The sequence below is a fragment of the Pogona vitticeps genome, chromosome 10 (genome assembly GCF_051106095.1).
Source record: "Pogona vitticeps strain Pit_001003342236 chromosome 10, PviZW2.1, whole genome shotgun sequence".
NCBI classification, from domain to species: Eukaryota; Metazoa; Chordata; class Lepidosauria; order Squamata; family Agamidae; genus Pogona; species Pogona vitticeps.
In genome coordinates, this window is record NC_135792.1 from 21,536,875 (window position 1) to 21,556,237 (window position 19,363).

General features: G+C 40.6%; 1 protein-coding gene across 3 annotated transcripts in view; it reads left to right on the plus strand.

Moving 5' to 3' along the window:
* WWOX (WW domain containing oxidoreductase) overlaps positions 1–19,363 on the plus strand; it is a 605,441-nt gene that overhangs the window by 145,052 nt on the left and 441,026 nt on the right. For 2 of the 3 annotated variants that reach the window (XM_078380482.1, XM_072980597.2), the window contains exons 7-8: positions 7,159–7,344; positions 14,893–15,157. The exons of the other annotated variant lie outside the window; for it this stretch is intronic. In XM_078380482.1, the coding sequence (XP_078236608.1) occupies positions 7,159–7,344; positions 14,893–15,157 (451 nt within the window). The remainder of the gene's footprint in view (positions 1–7,158; positions 7,345–14,892; positions 15,158–19,363) is intronic. 3 annotated transcript variants of the gene reach the window in all.

A 19,363-nucleotide genomic window follows, 5' to 3' on the forward strand; every position in this document is an offset into this window, starting at 1 on the left:
ACGAGTACTACTATTACTACTACTAATAATGCTATTGTGGTAATTGTTGCTCTAATATTTAACAGATTAGCAACGTCATCATACTTGTATAATGTTATATATTCTGTGAACATAATTATCTATTCACTACCCGTGTCGTTTAGGGCTAACTCTTAGGGATCTACTATACATTCAGATTTGGAAGCTTTAGGAATTTACCAAATAATGTCACATTCTAATAGTTTCAAATAGATCTAAATCCAAATGTGATCCTTCCAGATATCTGTAATAATAAGTCCTGATATTCGGAGTCCCATTTATTCCTGTAGATAAGAAAGCAAAAATCTAGGTTTTGGCTCGCTAGATAGAGGAGGACATGGAAGGGAAACCTATTTCTCATGCATTCTGGAATTATTTATTGGGATATGAAATGTAAATGAAGAAGTAGTAACATCCCATTGCCTATCTATTACTGCTTCCAGATGAACCTGGATGTTCTTCAGAGGCAGCGTGCCACCGAATACGTTGTTTGTTGGCTTCCACTAAACATTTGTTTGGAAGCAAGATGTTGGACTAGATATATTTCTGGTGTTCTTGTTGCTTTTAATGTTCTAAAATTAGAATGTTTAACCATTAGATCGTCCAGTTACAGCTATCCCCACTCCTCAGAGCTTAACAAAACAGATATGGTTCATAATTTTTATTTGTATTTCAAAACTTTGGACATGTAGAACCAGTTGCAGCTCGACAGGAGCATGGCACTTTAAAGAGATATTCACATTCTATCAGATAAGGGCTCTGATGCTTCTGCACAACCTAAACAGCCATGAGGGGCACATTGAGTAGATAAGCGTGTAAAATATTTATGATTTAATATGTACAGTTAAAGTATCTTTTGCTGAAAATAAAGTAGTAAGCATTTTGCAGTTTTACAGCTTGAACAGCTAATGAGAGTTCTGTTTAAAGGGTCTGGGTGCACAGTAATTTAATTAAAAATTCAATCTAAAATAATAAAAACTAGAAGAATATTAAAATGGGCAATAACAATCAATATAATGGCTTGGAATTTGAAACAAAAACAACCATTGATTAAAAGCAAACTAAAATAAAAATTCAGATACAAATATTTGGGCAAGCAGAGGCAATTTGTTTATCACTTTATTTGGAACAGATATGAAACAAACTTATTCTGATTCTTGGAGTTTATGAACCCATGTTTCCTTTTGAAGCAGTGCTGATTAATCAGGAGGTCCCCCCCCAAGGAATTCAAGGTTTTGAACTGCAACTGATTGAGTTGTGTTTTTCTTTTCCACAGGGAGGTTTGACAACTTTCCAAACTCTCGTACAATCTGCCGAGTCTTTGTGAGTTTGCACACAGCAAACTAAGCATGTATTTTTTTAAAAAAACTGCACAGATTACGAATCATATTCTCCCTTGATATATGTGGGTGTGGGTGTTAGTAGATAAAAGAATAATCATTCAGTCACAGTAAACTTTAAGAATGGTAACTTTAAAACATGTTGAAGAATAAGCTAACAATAATGGAATATTTGATTTGGTATAGATTTGTTTTCTTATAACAGATTTATAACAGATACTTAGCAATTTCATAACATCTCCCTTACAAATTGTTACAGACTAATAACAAACATACCAACAGCAGACTGCTTATTGTTTCCCTGAAAATAACCCCTAGTATGATTTTTTAGGATGCTCGTAATATAACCCCCACCCCGAAAAAGCCCACATGAGTGAAACCCCGCCCTCCACCATTGTGCACCAACCAGAATAAGATGACATGACTGCATTTTAATAAATGTAGATGGTTGTATGTGAAAAAAATTAAACATTCCCTGAAAATAAGCCATAATGCATTTTTGGAGCAAAAATTAATATAAGACCCTGTCTCATTTTCAGCGAAACATGGTAGGAGTAGACAGTTCTAACTGAAAAACTAATTTATCAAGAGACATCAGTCTCATACTAATTGACGCTTTTTCTTATGTCTGCCAGTTCACCATCTAAGTGCTTATTGGCTGAAACAAGGCACAATGTGCTTAGTTACACATGTTCTTATATGCAACTAATACTGCTTATTCATTTTTCTATACACAAACAAACACTAGTAAAACTCATTTAACAATTATGCACGCACACACACTGACATATATGCTAGGTTGCATAGTATTTATGCAATAGTTCTATAAACGTAGAATTGCGTAGTATTGCATACAGTAGTGCCTCCCTTAACGGTGATAATCTGTTCCAGGAAAATCGCCATTAAGCGAAAACATCATAAAGCAAAAAAAAAAAAAAAAGCAAAATAAAATCCATTGAAACGCATTGAAACCCCTTCAACGCATTTCAATGGGGTCAAAACTCACCGTCCGGCGAAGATCCTCCATAGGGCAACCGTTTTCGCTGCCTGTCTTGCGAGGAATCCATCCCAGAAAACAGCGGGGAGCCATTTTGTTTACCCGGTGGCCATTTTGAAACTGCCGATCAGCTGTTTTAAAATCATCATTTTGCGAAGAATCGGTTCCCAAAGCAGGGAATCAATCATCGCAAAGCAACAAAAAAAAAACATTTAGACCATCGTTTTGCGATTGCAATTGCGATCGCAAAAAGATCGTCGTAATGTGGGGCAATCGTAAAGTGAGGCACCACTGTAGTATTTATGGAAGAATGTTCTACAAACGTTAAGACTACCAAGAGGTCTTTCCTGTCTCTTTTGCTCAAAGTCCAGGCTCCCTTCATGTATACTTACAGTGGACCCTTGACTTACATAGGACTTGACTTACAGACTTTTTGAGTGACAGACATCTCTGGCCGCAAAATTTAGGTTTGACTTGCAGCCTGAGAATTGACTTACAGACCAGAAAAAAACCAAAATGGAACAAAAACGGCCTGTTACGGGATTAATCGGTTTTCAATGCACTATAGGTCAATGGAGATTTGACTTACAGACTTTTTGACTTGAGAACCGCCTTCCAATATGGATTAAGTTCTCAAGTCAAGACCCCATTGTATTGGTAAAGGTCAGGTGGGGACACAATGTGACGGTCCAGATACTGTTGGACTACGAGTCCCAGCATTCACTGCAGTGAACTATGCTGGCACTCACTTCTCTCAACTCTTGTATAGGAGCTGCTTCCAGACAATACACCCCATGTTGGTTTTATTGTCCTTCCCAGCCAGAGGGTCACGTAATATTTTGGAGGACCCAACATTTTCTGCCCGTCGCCTTCTCCTGTTTGACCTTAGTTCCTTCCTGTGATGCCTCTAAGACAGCCAAATTGAGGAAGCCCTTCTTCTCTGAAAGAGCTGCTTCCCAATGTCAACAGGAAAAAGAAGAACGTGAAGGAAGCCTGATTTGAAGCAGATTTCAAAAGCTACATTAATGTTTTTATTTACCTTTGGGCCTTTCAAGATGTTATCACTGCAGGCTGCTTCTGCAAGGTATAGGACATTTTTCTAAGGGTTGTAACCCATGAGTAGGACATAGCTTAGGTTTTAATAACCTGATGAAATCTAGGCCATGAAATCTACCTTATCCACTCACACCTTTTCGGCTGTGAAGCAGAGCCTTGATGTTATATGGGCAGCATTGATAGTTATGTATGTTCAAAATTCCATTAACGCACAGTGAGATATTTAGTGACACACAACACCACTCAACGGTGGAGACAAACTCTGTCAATTTATAATATATGGTGCTGCCCAGTAAACAGTAATTTTGATGGGTAGAAATGTGCAATTCTGTACCTTTCTACCCAGAGGAAAGCTCTTAAGTTCAATAGGATGTGACTCCCTATTGAGTGTATATAGCACAGATGGGCTTAAACATTAACTTGTTCATGTTTAGCATTAGAAATGAAGAGAGAGATCATTGGTGGAAGATGAAATACGGTAATTCAATTTGTTGCCTTTGCATCAGTTCAATTTGAAAGACAGAATGAGATTTAAAGAGAATGGTGTGTGAATTCTCACTGTTGGCCCTCTATTTCTGGTTTCCACAAACATGCTTTTGAAGAGATCATTTTAATTTTGTTTTCCAAAAGCAGCACTTTCCCCGAAAGGGGCTACAAATTCTATAATTGTTAACCTGGAATGACTGTTATAGGCCTTGTCCTACAATATGTTCACTTACACTGATGTGTATCACTCTTATTTGATCTAGAACCCACGTATGCAGCTTTCTGGTATTCCACAGTATTCATAAACTTTTTTCCCAACATAGTTTGACTATTTCACACACACCCTTGGCATTCTTCATTCACAGATCGTTTAAATGAGTTGCTGTCTCGCTTTGTTTCTAACCAAATCTTTTGTTGATTTTTAATTCTCCTTCGTTTTCTGTCACTCAATGTGTCCTGTTCGTATGATCAGCTTCCTGGACACTGGTATAAAAGTTTTCCAAGCTTTGGTCTCCCCCAGTAAGTGACCAAGTGCCTTCTGACCTGGGAGTCGCATCTTCCGGCACCATCTGGGAGTCTTAGTGTTCAGTATTTTGGATTGTCAGTTGTTAAACGTGGCTTGCCGTTGCTGTCTTCTGCAACCAACAAGAGTTGGCCTGAGTCTCACTGCTGTTCTCTGTGGAAGATCCTCCATCAATGTCAACTTCCATTCCTGATGCTGTTCAGTAGATGCCCTTCAAGAATTTATCTATCCCATAACTGCTGGAACTATCAATTCTCTTCTGATGATGTGACTGTTCATTCCTGAAGGGGGTTGATGCATCTTAGCCTGGTGTCTGTTTTCACCCTGCCGCTTTTAGTTTCACTTGCCTGGACTTGTAACTGAATCTTGATGGTACTGCTTTCATTTCTGACTTAACATGGATGCTTCGTATTCTTCTCCTGGGGAAGACGAATACGAAGTTTTCTGGCACAGGTGGCTGGCCCGATTGGACCATTCCCCCCTGAACGAGGCATCCACTTACCACTTGCTGTGCGGGGCGCAGAGTCAGCGTCATCAAAACTGCGTAAATTGCAACGGTAGCCCAGCTGGCGCTACCTTCCCTCCCTTCTCAGCTGCGTCCCTTCCCATCGCCCTGTCCCTTCAATGGAGGGGCCAGCCAAGCAGGGAGGCGGGGTAGTGCCAGCTGGGCTCCTATCGTGATTGGTGTGCTTTTGATGACGTCATCCATGCACGCTGTGTAGTGAGTGGTAAGTGGATGCCCGGTTTTGGGAGGGAGGGTCCAATCCGGCCAGCCACCTGTGTCGCAAAGCTTCATATTGTTCTCCCCTGGGAGTTGAATACAAAACTCCAATGTCTAGTTCTGACTCTTTCAAACTCCACTGCCATGTGAACAGCCCTGAGTAGACTCCTGTCTAGAAGGGCAGGATAAAAATCTAATAAATAAATAAACCACTGTATTCCTACAAACAAACAAACAAACAAACAAACAAACAAACAAACAAACAAACAAACAAACAAACAAACAAACAAACAAATGCATACATACATACATACATACATACATACATACATACATACATACATACATACATACATACATACATGTGAAGAGGTCTTTATGTTTTACTAGATTACAAAGACTTAGACATGAATGTCTATAAGTAATCATTCTGATGTTGTAATGAATTGTATAAATTTTGAAACTGAAATGAAAAAAATGGGAGATGAAAATCTACAGTATAGGATATTTGTTTTTATTCAAACAACATGTGTGAGTCGTTGGTCCATACATGCATTTGGATATATGAACTTTTTATGTTCAAATAAAGATTTTCCATCTTAAAAGTATTATATAATACTTACCACACCTTGTCTTTTAAACTAATATAATATATATATAGTTCCGTAAGCAAAATGACAGGATTTTCACTTTTAAAACGGCTCAAAAAGTGCACACATTGCACTGGCATTTTCCTGGAATATATTTGCCAATTCTACTGGCAAAAATGCATGACACGTGAATGGAATTATTGTTGGATCAAGAGCGGACATGAAAGATATGTTATTACAAAATAAGACCCATCGATTTTAGTAACCTTGAGTTCAATTAAGTAAAACTAATGTATCTTGAATTTGTTTCAAGGAGGTGGCTATGTTGATCTGTTACAGCAAGAGTATCCAGGAGTCTTGTGATACTTTAAAAACTAACAAATATTATTTTGTTTGAATGTTGGTGGACTGTAGACCACTTATTTAGATGCCTGGATAATAATATTTGCATCACAGACTTATATGCACACCAGGTGTGCTTATAGTAAAGTTATGAGGACATGGGAATGGAATACAGGACAATTGTCCAGTGGTGCCTCGCTAGACGATGATAATCCGTTCCACTGAAATAGCTGTTTAGCGAAATCATTGTCTAGCGAAAAGCATTTCCCCATTGGAATGCATTGAAACCTGTTTAATGCATTCCAGTGGGGAAGAATTGTTGTTGTCTAGCGAAGATCGGCCAAAGCCGCTTTGTGAACTGCCGATCAGCTGTTTAAATCGCTGTCTTGTGAAGCTTAGGTCCCGAAAACACCCATTTTGCGACCACGGAAGGAGCTGTCAAAATCATTGTCCAGTGAAAATTGCAGGGACCAAACATTGCCCAGCAAAATTCCCCCATAGAAATCACTGTTTTGTGAATCACTATAGCGATTGCAAAACGTCAATGTCTAGCGAAAAAACTGTCGTGCAGGGTAACTGTCTAGCGAGGCACCACTGTACACTTAACATGGATTATAACATTTCAGAGGGCTGCTTTGTGCATACAGCCTGGCAGTAAGTCCATTGCAGGCAAGTATTTGTAGCTGGCTGGATAGCTCAGTGGTTTGGAGAGGTTGGGAGTTCGATTCCCTTCTCCTGGGAAAAGAGCCAACCTCTGTGGCCTTGGGCAAGCTGCACAAACCCAGGATATTCCCCGAAGAAGGGAATGTTAAACTACTCTACCTGGAAAACTCTGAAAAAAGGCCACCATAAGACAGAATTGACTTGACAACACATTATTATAATTATTATTATATGTAAGTTACTGCATTTTAATTCTGCTTATTTTTAAAGTGACCTTCGGTTGCACTTTTGGAAGAAATGCATCATGTGAATAAATTATATGAGTGGATCTCAACAAGATGCTCTTCCACTGTCTTTGCAAAATTGCATGATCATCCATCATCCACCACTGACGGTGCTTCTGTTATTATATATTTCTAAAGGCCTCTCCATGTGCTGATCTGCAATGCTGCCGTTTTTGGTCTTCCTTGGCAACTGACGGAAGATGGCCTGGAGTCCACCTTCCAGGTGAATCACCTGGGGCATTTCTATCTCATCCAGCTTCTCAAAGACATCCTTTGTCGTTCTGCTCCTGCGAGGGTAGTGATGGTTTCCTCTGAATCACACAGGTTAGTTCTTAGAATGGTGGGGCTTCTCTTGAAGAACACTTACCTTCTCCCCCCGCCCGGTGATCATAAGGAAACTGAATTTGGCCACAGTTAATGATGCCAGAACATTTCCAGTGCTTTCTGTTTTATTTTATTTCCCCGTCTCTAGCTCTGAAGAGAAGATGGGAAACTACTACAATTGCAGAAGCAATCGTTTTTAAAGGAGTTACTAAGTTTTTCAAAAAAGTTTTTCAAAAAAGTGGGGTCGAGATGGTCCTGTTTTGATAAAAATAAATAAATACTCGTGAAACTGGGAAATCTGGAATCCATCTTGGAAAAAAGTACATAGTCCTTTTGTTTGTGGGCCTGGGAAATTGGCTAAGAGTTGCAACCGTCAGGGTCTGCTTGATTCCAAGGAAGGGCAAAACCTGCAGCTTTTCTCCAGAGAAAGAGGCCTCCATGGCTGGACCCGGCCAGTTCTCTGGGACCTTGTTAATTGGGAAAACGGTTTCAGCTGTGAGAGAGGGGAGGGGCCAGAAAGTGCTGTTCTTTTCTTGAACATTTGAGGGAATTCAAAGCCCGACTGGCAGTTTTTTTCCAGAAGGGTCTAGAAGGGGTTCAAACCTTGGCTGAGCTTGACTCTTAGAAGGTGCTCTGCTGTGAGGAATGCTCTCTGCACATGCCTCAGAACCATGCTGACTTCCGTGCCAGTGAGTGAGTTTAAGTAGAATAATTTCAGTTTCTTACTTATAGCAGGTCCTCCTGATTGTCCTTAGGTTTGCATCCTAGTGCTTTTTGCATTAAATGCGTTGAGATCTTTTTGAACCTTTTTATTTTTCTCAAAGAAGAATCTATCTACCTTTATATAAATTCTCCAACCAAATGTCAGGGTTTTTGGCTCAGGGGCTTTGCTGTGCTAGATCTAATTTTTTCCCCTGCTTGGGTTTTGGGGTTTGCGGGTGTGGTGGCAACTCTCTCTCACACAAAGCGAGTGTCCTGTTTTAAAATGTTTTATTGTGGTGCATTTTTAGGCTTTGGGCTTATTTTATTTCATTATTTCTTCTTCTTTCTTTTGTTAAATGGTGGCATTTATATGTTAGGAACCACCTAGAGTGGACTCAGCCAAATGGACAGTATAAAATAAATAAATTAAATAAATATGAACTCAAAGTGCCTAGCCTTGTGGACTTGCAGCTTCCCTGGGAAGTCTGGAATTTTTGGGAGGTACAACAGCCAGGCTGGTTCCATAGTTAAAACTACAACTTGCTCTCTACAATCTTGGGCAAAGAGGGTAGTGTGGCTCATTGGTTACCAACAGCAGTCCTGGACCTGGGCAATCTTCACTTACAGTTCAGTGCAACAGTTCCCAAATTTTGGGGGGACTTCATCTTCTCGAAGCCCTGACAATCAGCTATACTAGTTCAATATTATGGGAGATGAAGTCCAAAATGTCTGATGCGTAACCATGGGAACCTCTGATGGAAGGGTTGAATGAGCAGCCCATAGAAAAGCAGGTGCAAGTCTTAAGTCAGCCATAAACTTAGCAGTTGACCCCGCTGAGCAGCTTGGCAGAAATAAACGTTCAATGCCTGCTGTAGTGGCTGGGTACCATATTGAAGCATGGCTCTTGTAACACTGGGAAGTCCCCCTTTTTGACCTATCTTTGTATGGATCCAGGTATGGTTTTGTTTGCTACCAGATTTTGCCAGTAGGTGGATTAATTATTACTACGAACAGCATAATCTTTGCTAGTTAAGAACTCTGGTGCCATACCAAGAAGAAGGCACTGTTTTTTTAATTAGAAAGACACTAGAATGAATAGGCTTCTAAACTGAATCAAATTTGGATATTTGCTTTGGATGAGATATTAATGACAAGAATGCAAGCAGTCTTATTAACATGAGAAGGGAAGTAATGCATCGCTGACGGCTTACTTCTGAAAGCTACCCTCTTTAATTTTTAGCATGCTATGCCATGACCTTTTAGTTGGTTTCACAGGAGGACAAGTGGCAAAATAATGGTGTGAAACTATCCCATTTTAGCCAATTTTTTAAGCGATAGTCTTGGTAGTTCTGCTGTGTAAGTGCTTAGTTATGTTTTCTTGCAGGAAAAACCAGCAAAGCTAATGCTTTCCTCTGCTCTTTGCGAGAAAACCCTTGCACATGTTTAAAAGTTTCCTTATGCTTTCTAAAAAAGGTATGAGCTAAGCACAGTGGGAATGCAAAATCTGTCCCCTCGGCTTCCCTGCAAATGTTTCCATGACCTCGTATGGAGCTTGCTTTTTTAAAAATCATGTTCCCCTATAATGTAACCCCCGGGACCTGGCAGGGAGAGACCAGCCAAGGGTCAGGCTGGACCCCTTTATCACTTGGCAACATAAGGGCTTATGGTAGGAATGACACACTGTAGATAGATTTACTTTAACCATTTAAAATTTATGACAGCAGAAATGAAAGGAAGCAATAGAAAAGGCCTGGAATAATCCTCCCCAGTGTTGAGAACATGAAACATGGAGTAATTAAGTGGTCCCCCAATCATGAAATAAAAATAAATAAATCTTGGATGCCCTTATCTTTGCAAATCACACCAGGTTTCTCAAAGCAAGTAGCAGAGTCCCATTACGAAGGGAGGGAGGCTACCGCAGGGCGGGCAGGTTTCGCGCTTGAAATAAATCTGCCAGCTCCAATCACTTGCCAGATGTGGAAGGCACAATGGGAAATGTCTAAATGAGCTGTTATTTAATGGTAGATTATGTTGAATTGTCAGCTGCTTGTTTCTCTAGGTAACACGGATCTCGGATGGTTTTTTTAAATAGCAACTTTCTGCTGGGAGGAGGGTTTTGTCTGTCCCTACCCCCCCACACCTCTCTTGCCCCGTAACAAAACACAAGGATATGTTTTGCAAAGCTTTGAAAGCTTGATTGGAAATGAAGACTGCCACAAAAACAAAACAAAAAGTAGGCAACAGACGGTTGGCTACTTCCTTGCTTCATGGCGCGAGATCAGCCAAGGTTTTATGGAAATATATTCCTTGATAACTAAATGGTGTGTGTGTGTGTGTAGAGACCTCACAACTAATTGCTTTTCCTTTCCTAAGTGATTTGTCATGCATTAAATCGTATTGAAACATACAAAACAATCACTTGAAGTGGCTGCTAGTTTTTGAGCGTTGGACTGCAAGAAATGAGCAGAGGAGGAATGTTAGCTGCTTTGTCTTGTTATATGGAAGCATCCTGAGGCCCAGTTTTCGTTCTCTTTTCTCTCTGCTTCATGAGTCTTACTCTTTTCCTTCTCCTTGGGTATGTTCTGCTTTTCCCTTACAAGTGCTAAGTCACGCGAACAGCCGGGGGCCACATGGTGTTATTTAACTACAATGCCTGTGATCCACAGTTGCTGATTTAGCACTGATGGGAAGTGAAGCCTGGGACATTGGTTCCTTCCCCCTGCTGCCTTGCAGCCTTTTCAGATACAGTGGTGCCTCGCTTAACGATTGCCTCGCTTAATGAGGAAATCGCTGTACGATTAGGTTTTTGCGATTGCAAAACGATGGTTTAAATGGGGTTTTTCCACTTCGCGATGATTGGCTCCCTGCTTCGGGAACTCATTTTTGCTTTACGACAATCAGCTGATCGTTGGGTTTCAAAATGGCCACCGGCTGAAGAAAATGCCCCCCCCACTGTTTTCTAGGAGGGATTCCTCACTTTACAGGCACCAAAAATGGCCGCCGTATGGAGGATCTTCGCTGGACGAGCAGGTATTCAGCCCACGGGAACGCATTGAACGGTTTTCAATGTGTTTCATTGGTTTTTTTTTTTATTTCGTTTGATGACATTTTCACTCTACAGTGATTTCTCTGGAACGAATTAACATTGTCAAGTGAGGCACCACTGTACTTGTGAGTACACGAGGGGGAAGGGAGCAGGCTTGCTGTTTTCTCCACCCTCTCTACAACTGTGCATGTTACTTCTAAGGACTGGATCAGGTCATGCACATAGTTTTGCTGATGCAATCAGAAGGGCTCTCTAAACAAGGAAAGGTGCAAACATGGGACAAATACAAATTTTCTACCGTTACATAAAGAAAGGGTATTTGGATACATTGATACACCAAGGCCAACAAATATGTGCCAGTGTTGCAAGATTTTCAGTCAATCTTCAGTCGATACCAACACTACCACTTACATTTCCTCCATTGGCCTTAAAGCAGCAGGCGTAGCTCTCTTCCTCCTCAGTTTATCTGTATGGCAATCATGTCAGGTAGGTGAAGCTGAGAGAAAGGCAGACAACAAGTTTATCTATTGGGTTTCATGGCTGGGCACGGACTCAAACTCACAACATTCTAAGAATCTCTCTTACCCAAAGTGAGAAGCTGATGTTTTTCCACCAGAACTGATTTTGATAGCGAATTTGGAGTGTCTTAACTCTGATACATGGCTGGACCCGACAATGTATGGTATAAAACACTCATGTTTTAGAAACAATTTCCCTCGCATTTTCCTCTCTTTTTTGTCAGTTGTTGTTGTTTAGTTGTGTCCGACTCTTCGTTACCCCATGGACCAGAGCACTCCAGGCCCTCCTGTCTTCCACTGCAGTACTGATTTTTACTCCTCCTTTTCTCATTCTTTGTCAATCGAGTCTCATCCTTTCTTCTATTTATTCCTTATTTGTATGTCTGCACGTTGGCTTCATTGTTCATTGTATGTCCACCAATAAACTCTTTGTAATGGCCAGTCCTGAAATCAAATCGCACGAAATGCAACAGAGATGAGGAAAATCCCATACTGTGACAAAAGGATGTCTTTCGCCAATTGAAGGAGCACCTCTTCTAAAAACACACAAAGCATATTGTTTAGAAATCATCACTGATATTACAGGGGCTCTTGGCTGAGTGCTACCTTTGGTAATTCTGAGTTTTCACCAGTGCTTGGAGAAGGGGAAGGAAGGGAGGAAATTCATAGACTAGCATTTTGTGGTTCATGCCAAACAAAATTTGGAAAGCAACCTTGGTGTGTTTCATCTGTTTTTTCAAAAAAATCTTTAAAATCTTCCATGAACCAATGTTAACATTTATTTCCTGTTGCTAATCTGCTTAATAAACTAAGTACACAGGCCTACAGAAATGTTCCTTTATATCATGTAGAAGTCCTCCGTTATTTGCTACCTTGTTGTTATTTAAAAGGTGGGGGGGGGGAGAGAAAGAAAGAAACAGCTGGTGTTTAATGACTCTGTCAGACCCAATTAAAAAACATCAACTAGTTACTTTGATTTGTGCGCAGTCATGTCATGGGTATACTTAAAAAACATTAAGCTCTGCCAGAGCTCATTTTGACTTTGTTCACATTTATCTTTTATACCTTTAAGGCTATTGATGGCATACCACCAAAGTTACAGCCCCTTCCTAGCCATCAATTTTTAATCTAAAAAGAATCCAAGCAGCAGCATGTCTCATGTGGAAGTTACTTTGACACTTAAACTACAGCAGAAGTAGTGTAGGAGAAGATACATGGTGAAAGCTGCCTTTTGCCTTTGTCTCAAAATTTGGATGTTTGGATCTTGACATATTTACCATCTCTGCATGACACAGTTACTGGTTGCTTGCTTTTTTTTTTTCATTTTTAAGCTATGATGGCTAGAATCCTAGACTACAATCTATGTCTTCAACACACTTAAGTTACAGTAGTGAATTGCTGCTGATTAACCAGATGCCACTTGCCATCCGGGCTATGTAAGCCTGTCTTGTGACCAGGTGCACAACCAGGAACGCCATCAAATACCAACTGATGCAGCTTCACGTGTGCATGTATCCATATGATTCTTAAATAGGAATATGAATAATGACAAATAGACATGGGCATGAATTTTTTTTAAAATGCTGATTTGTTTTGTTTTATGATTCGTCAAGGTCAACAAACCACAAATTATGGATTTCCGATTTTTTTGGATAAATTGACAACTTGATTTGTCGATTTGTTTTTGACTTTAAAACCCTATATAACTGCCCCCACACACACTTAAAGACACCAAATTCGCAGGGAAGTTTCTCCTGACTCTCTTCTACAAGCCCTGCAAGGTTGGTGAAGTTTGGGTTTTGGACGTTTGTGCAGTAAAGTGCCATTTGGTAGCTAACTTGGGGGAAACCCAATCTTCACCTAACTTGGAGGGATTGTTAGAAGAGAGTCAGGGAATGTTTCTCTGCAGTTTTGGCCTTCTAGGTGCCTGGGGAAAACTTTCCAAGAGAGACCTCTTTGTGGGTGTATAACTCCGAGGTCTGAAACCCGATCTTCACCAAATTTGAAGGGATTGTAGAGTAGAATCAGTAGAAGCTTCCCAGTGATTTTGGTTTCTCTAGATACCTGAGGGAAACTTTTGTGGGGGGGATGTCTTTTATGGTTGTCTAACTCAGAATCTGAAACCCAATCTTCAACAAACTTAGCGGGATTGTACCAGAGAGTCAGGGGAAGCTTCTCTGTAATTCTAGTGTTGCTAAGTTCCTTAGGGGGGCATTTTATAGCCAAACAAATTTTTAAAAATCACTAAAAAATAATTGATTTGCATTTGTTGGGGGCACTGATTCGTACAAATACAAACTGATGAATTAGCCATTTCTGAACAAATTTGGTGATTTGTTTTTTTAATTCATGCTCATCTCTAATGATGAATTTCAGGTAATGCAGGAGAACAGACTTTCTACAATGAGACCAATATATGGAAAAGAGATGATTCAATTCTTTAGAAACCCCTGGTTTATGAACATAGGTTATTGTGCTTCTGCATCCATGATTCAAAACACCAGGAAATGGTCTAACATTGCTGCACAGTATCATGCCCATGTTGCCAGCAGGAAAAGAGATACCATGCTTTACATGCCCTGAATGCCGACAACACCAATAGCAATCGTTGAGATGGTCTTCAGGATACATCTTGTGCTCAATACCATGCACACATAATGAGTAAAAAAGAACTGAGCAGGAAAGATTGGTACTGCCAGGCAGCTAGCATCCTGGCTCCTTGCCCTGCCTCCTCCATGCACTGCCTCTGAGTGGGTACCTGCCAGAGGAGGCAGAGCTTTGATGCAATGAACACTGAAAACTGTTGGTTTGTGGTCATCTCTAACTACCACCGCCATCCCACTCAGCCAGGGAAAAAGGTGTGTGAACACAGGCTTGATTTCCCTCCCTCCTAGATTTAGTGAGGCTCAAGAAGACAAGTTTAGTTACATCTTGTAGCAGAATCCTACATCCTTTCCATGTGTGATTTAATGTCTACTTGTTTGTTTCAAGTGCATGAAATCTTTAGGCATAGTTTAGACCCGTAAACAGGTCTTCTTCATGACCTAAGGTTCAAGAGAATGGCAGATGAGGGGAAGAAGTAAAGGGGATGAAAATACTATGAAAAGCCAAAATGGACAAGTGTGATGTGTGTGTGTGTGTGTGTGTGTGTGTGTGTGTGAGAGAGAGAGAGAGAGAGAGAGAGAGAGAGAGAGAGAGCACTGCTACACTGATGTCAGGAGCAAACATCCTAAGGATAATTTTATTTAGAAACCCATTTGTTTTCTTCTTTGTATCTCAAAGATTCACAGAAATTAACGACAGCTCAGGAAAACTGGACTTCAACATGCTTTCTCCCCCCAAGAAAGAGTATTGGGCAATGCTGGCCTACAACCGGTCCAAGCTTTGCAATATTCTTGTGTCCAATGAGCTGAACCGCCGCCTTTCTCCCTGTGGGGTGATATCCAATGCTGTGCATCCTGGAAACATGATGTACTCCTCCCTTCATCGCAACTGGTGGGTCTATACCTTGCTGTTTACGTTGGCCCGGCCTTTCACCAAGTCAATGGTAAGTGAATGGCGTTTTCTTCTGCATCTTGCGACTTTCACTTTTAAAAAAGAGCTGTAGCGTCGTTACAGAAATTCGTACCTGTCTCATTTTACCGCCTTCAGTGTCTGCTAATTTTGGCACTGGATGCTGTGCAGGGGTTTTGGAACTGTGTTTTAAAAATCTGACTTCTTATATTGCCTTAATGTCTCTTTGATTAAAAAAAAAGTTGTGCATTTTCAGAGTTATGCCGTTTGGGGTGTATATGTGTCATGCTGCAGAAAGCGAGTGAAAAGTTAAGAGTCCCAACGGAGTATTAAAAAGCGGCATGCTTTGGTTATATTGTGAAGGTGGTCTGTCCGGGAAGGAAAGCAGGGACGCCAATAAATGGACGCTTATCTCCCTGGCATCTCATCAGCTTTTGTAACAACTTAAATTAGGAGCCATTATCAGATACTTGCCACAGTTTGGCCTTAAAACAAAATGTTTGTGTTGGCACTTAAAAGAGCAGGAAAAGTATCCTCTATTAATGGTATAAGAGCTTAGCAGATGTTTCGCTGAGCTGAAGTTTTGAGTCCTTTTGCATTACAAAACTCTACAAATCCAAGGTGATTGTGTTACCCTTCCTGTTTCTGAGCAGCGCCAACCATTGTTCTTGAGTTTTAACAGATGTGCAGCTCAAATGGGAAAATAAGAAGGGTACTGTCACACAGTTGTAAAATACAAGGGAAAGGGGCCAAGAAATTGCTCACTTAATCTTAGATAAACATATCAAGGGATAGGTATGCCATTTAGCGATGTGTCTATTAGTGCTTCAGTCCCAGCGTTTGGAAATGCTGCCTTTTTAAAGGGAGGGGGAGACCCTTTTGGGACTACAATCCCCAGAATCCTGGAAATCATGCTGGCTGGGGATTCTGGAAATCAGAATTCCAAAAGATAACTTTTTAAAACTCTGCTACGCATGGGATCTAGGAGAGCCATGCTCGTGAGAAAGCCAGTGTAACTAAGCAGGTTGAAATGTGCATATTGTTTGCTGAACTGGTCACAATTATTGGGGTGTGTATTGAGACTCATCTGCATGGTTGTTGTGGGTTTTTCGTGCTCTTTGGCCGTGTTCTGAATGTTCATCTGCATGTTCATAATAATTTCTTCCTGTTCGATGCATCCTTTCTATATCCCTACAGTACAAAAATGGATTGCACAACTAGGGTTTTTCAAGTTATGAAAATTCCCCAAATGATAGATGTATTGCTCTTTTATTTGTCCTTAAAAGGTATCTTGGTGTGGTAATACTAGATTCCAGACGATTCTTGATTTGGTTGTCATGGGGCCTCTATATCTAAACTTCAGGAAGATTGTTTCTCACACATAATCCTGTCTTGCATTTTATAGCTCATAGCTTTGAAATTAAACCTGTAATTTCTCAAAAAGTAAACTTCAACCACTGTTTAACTGAAAAGTTGCAAAGACGTGTTTTATGGATAATTTGGACGGTATGGCTACATGCTACTACAAACAAGGAGTACAGATTTATTGTCCTGTAATCCTGCCTCGCGGATCCTCCTGTCTTGCTCAAGAGGTGTTTCACATGATTTTTTTTGGGGGGGGAGGGCCCCAGATAAAAAGTGAAATGGATAAATGTGCCAGCCATTGGGTGGGTAAGAACAAACAAATTAAGAACTACTTAAGAGTGTGGAAGAGGGTCAAGGTCTATTCAGAGTGTTATATAGATTGTTTTTGGTACGGTTTGGTTCACCGACATGTGTTTCTAGTTTCAGTACAATTCAGAGTGTTTCTAATTATCCTTTTCTGTAACCTGTGTGAATGGTTATTTTGCACCCAAAGGGAGCTGTATGCAACATTATCTGAGATGGCAACCCTGTGATATATTATGACATTAAAAAGGAGGACAGAGAAACCCCCTCCTCTGTTTTCATCTCTCTCTCTCTTTTTTGGGGTAATATTTCCCTAGTGAACACAATAAAAATTGTAACACCATTCTAGGTTGATGCACTGCTGTTTTCATATGGCACTTATTTCATTTAACAACCGCAACAACAAAGGAAAGTTACTGAGGCCCACTGAATGATGGTCTTGAGAAAAGGTGGAGAAGAAGGCTATGTCGGCTCTATGGGCTTTGCCCCCATATGGCAGCACATCCCTAGCAGACCCACAGCTGAGGGTTACCTTACGCCTTTTCTCTCTCCAACTTTCATCCCAATATTTTCCACTTGTGGTACCATTGTCCTTGGCTGATATTACTGCAGCCTTCTCATTTAGGAGTAGCCTGCTCACAATTAGCTTGCCTACAGGTAAACCAATGAACCAATGACCTGTGGGGATGCTTCTCATAGGAGAATAAACATCTCCAGTGTGAAATGAAGGATTACTCAAGTGAGAGAGAGAAAATAGATCACACTGAAGATGAGAAGCATCAAAGCAGGAACCAGATCGCTCCACATTCCCCTGCCCTCCATAATCCGTCCTGTAATCGGAACAAATCACTGGAGCAGTAGTTGTGTTGGGGAGCCAGCAGATGACATCCTGTAGGTAGTGCCTTAAATACTTTGCTTCTGATGTCACCACGTGTCTTGGTTAATGGCAGAAACTACTTGAGATGTGGTTCAAGTCTCAGTATCAGGAACTTTTTCTTCTGTGCATGTTCATCCTGAAAACTGTGCGGTGGGGAGGACTGCACAACCCCTGTCTTTTGTTTATCTTAGGTTTACATACGGTAACCATCTGATCCATTAATTAGTACAAGAAAATTGACATTCATACCTTTAAAAAATGCAGAATGTCAGGGCTCCTTGGCATTCCCTCCCTCTTTTCATACTTTGAGGGTTTATGTTATCCATAAACAAATAATCCTGATGGAAGAAAGCTGAAAAATATAATAACAAGTGAAATAAGGATTTGTGAAGTAATCCTTGGACCAAAGTTCTGGCTTTTGTCCAATAGCTGCTTTCCTAGTCTATGCATTATGGCTGGTGTTGTTAAAGATGTGATTGCTTACTCACTGAGGTGGAGGAGAGCCATGCACAGCCCTCCTTCCCCTTTGAATGGCATATTTGGAACTTGGGATGCAGTGCGAAATTTCTTCCCAAATATCTGACGGAAGGATTGCTCCCCCTCCCGAAAGTACAGCTTGAAACGTAAGACATTGGTATTGAAAAGTAAGAGAGCACAAACACCTGGGGAACGTTGTCAGAAGGAAAGGCCCGCACGCCAGTGAGTCCACAGCTCTCAATGTTTTAGGCTGACCTTCAATGCCAACATTGACTCTTGTGTCATAGCCCAAGTCATCAAACCGTCTTTGGCCACATTTCATGCAACAGATGTTTCCGTTCTTAAGCCTTCTACAAGGCCTGCTAGCTAGCTAAACCACTGTTATTCCTTTTGTAAACCAGCCTCCACTTCCGTCAGATGGAAGCAGCAAACCTGACTTCATTTGACACGCAAAGTGGTTTCTAGTGGTTTCAAGGCTGCATTTGAACTGTATCCAGATGCAAACTCGCAAGGAACTTATTTAAAGTCACTCCTTTAAGCTAGCATGGATTCTAGCTAACAGACAGTCCTTGAGTTTGGAAGACCTCATGTTAAACCTGAAAGTGTCAGCACCCACTCCTTTCAATACCTAATTAACACAAGAAAAATATAGTCTGTTTGGTGTTTTTATATGTAGGCATTTAGCTTAGGGCGAGAGCCTAAATTCAATGTATACCTGTAGCCATTGAAATAACTGTTGTATGCAAGTCAACACATTTGTAAATCTCAGTTCTGTTCTAATGGAGCGTGGCAATTAGTTGATCCAAGAATTTTGGATATGTTGTTGACTTATTTAAATATTGGGGTGAAATTCACTTCTAGCCTCACCAAAGATACCAATCAAAATTAATATAATTTTTGAATCACTGTATGAACTTGGCTCAAAAAGAAAAGGAGGAGGGGGAGGAGGATAATTATAAAACATTATTATCAGAACGAGATAGCCTTGGGCACAAAGTAGCCTTGGGCATCTTGGGGTCTGTCATTGAGCCTCTGTAAACCGGGGCCAAAGGAATCCTTTCGTAGTATCTACAGCATTTGCTTACGTCAATAATTTCTATTTGTGATGACTCTGCTGTCGTAGTTTTAACGCATGCCACAGCACCTTCTAGAAAACCAGTTTTTGTGGCCGTAGGCTTCAAAATATTTGGGAGAACCATTTACTTGGTAAACTTCCAG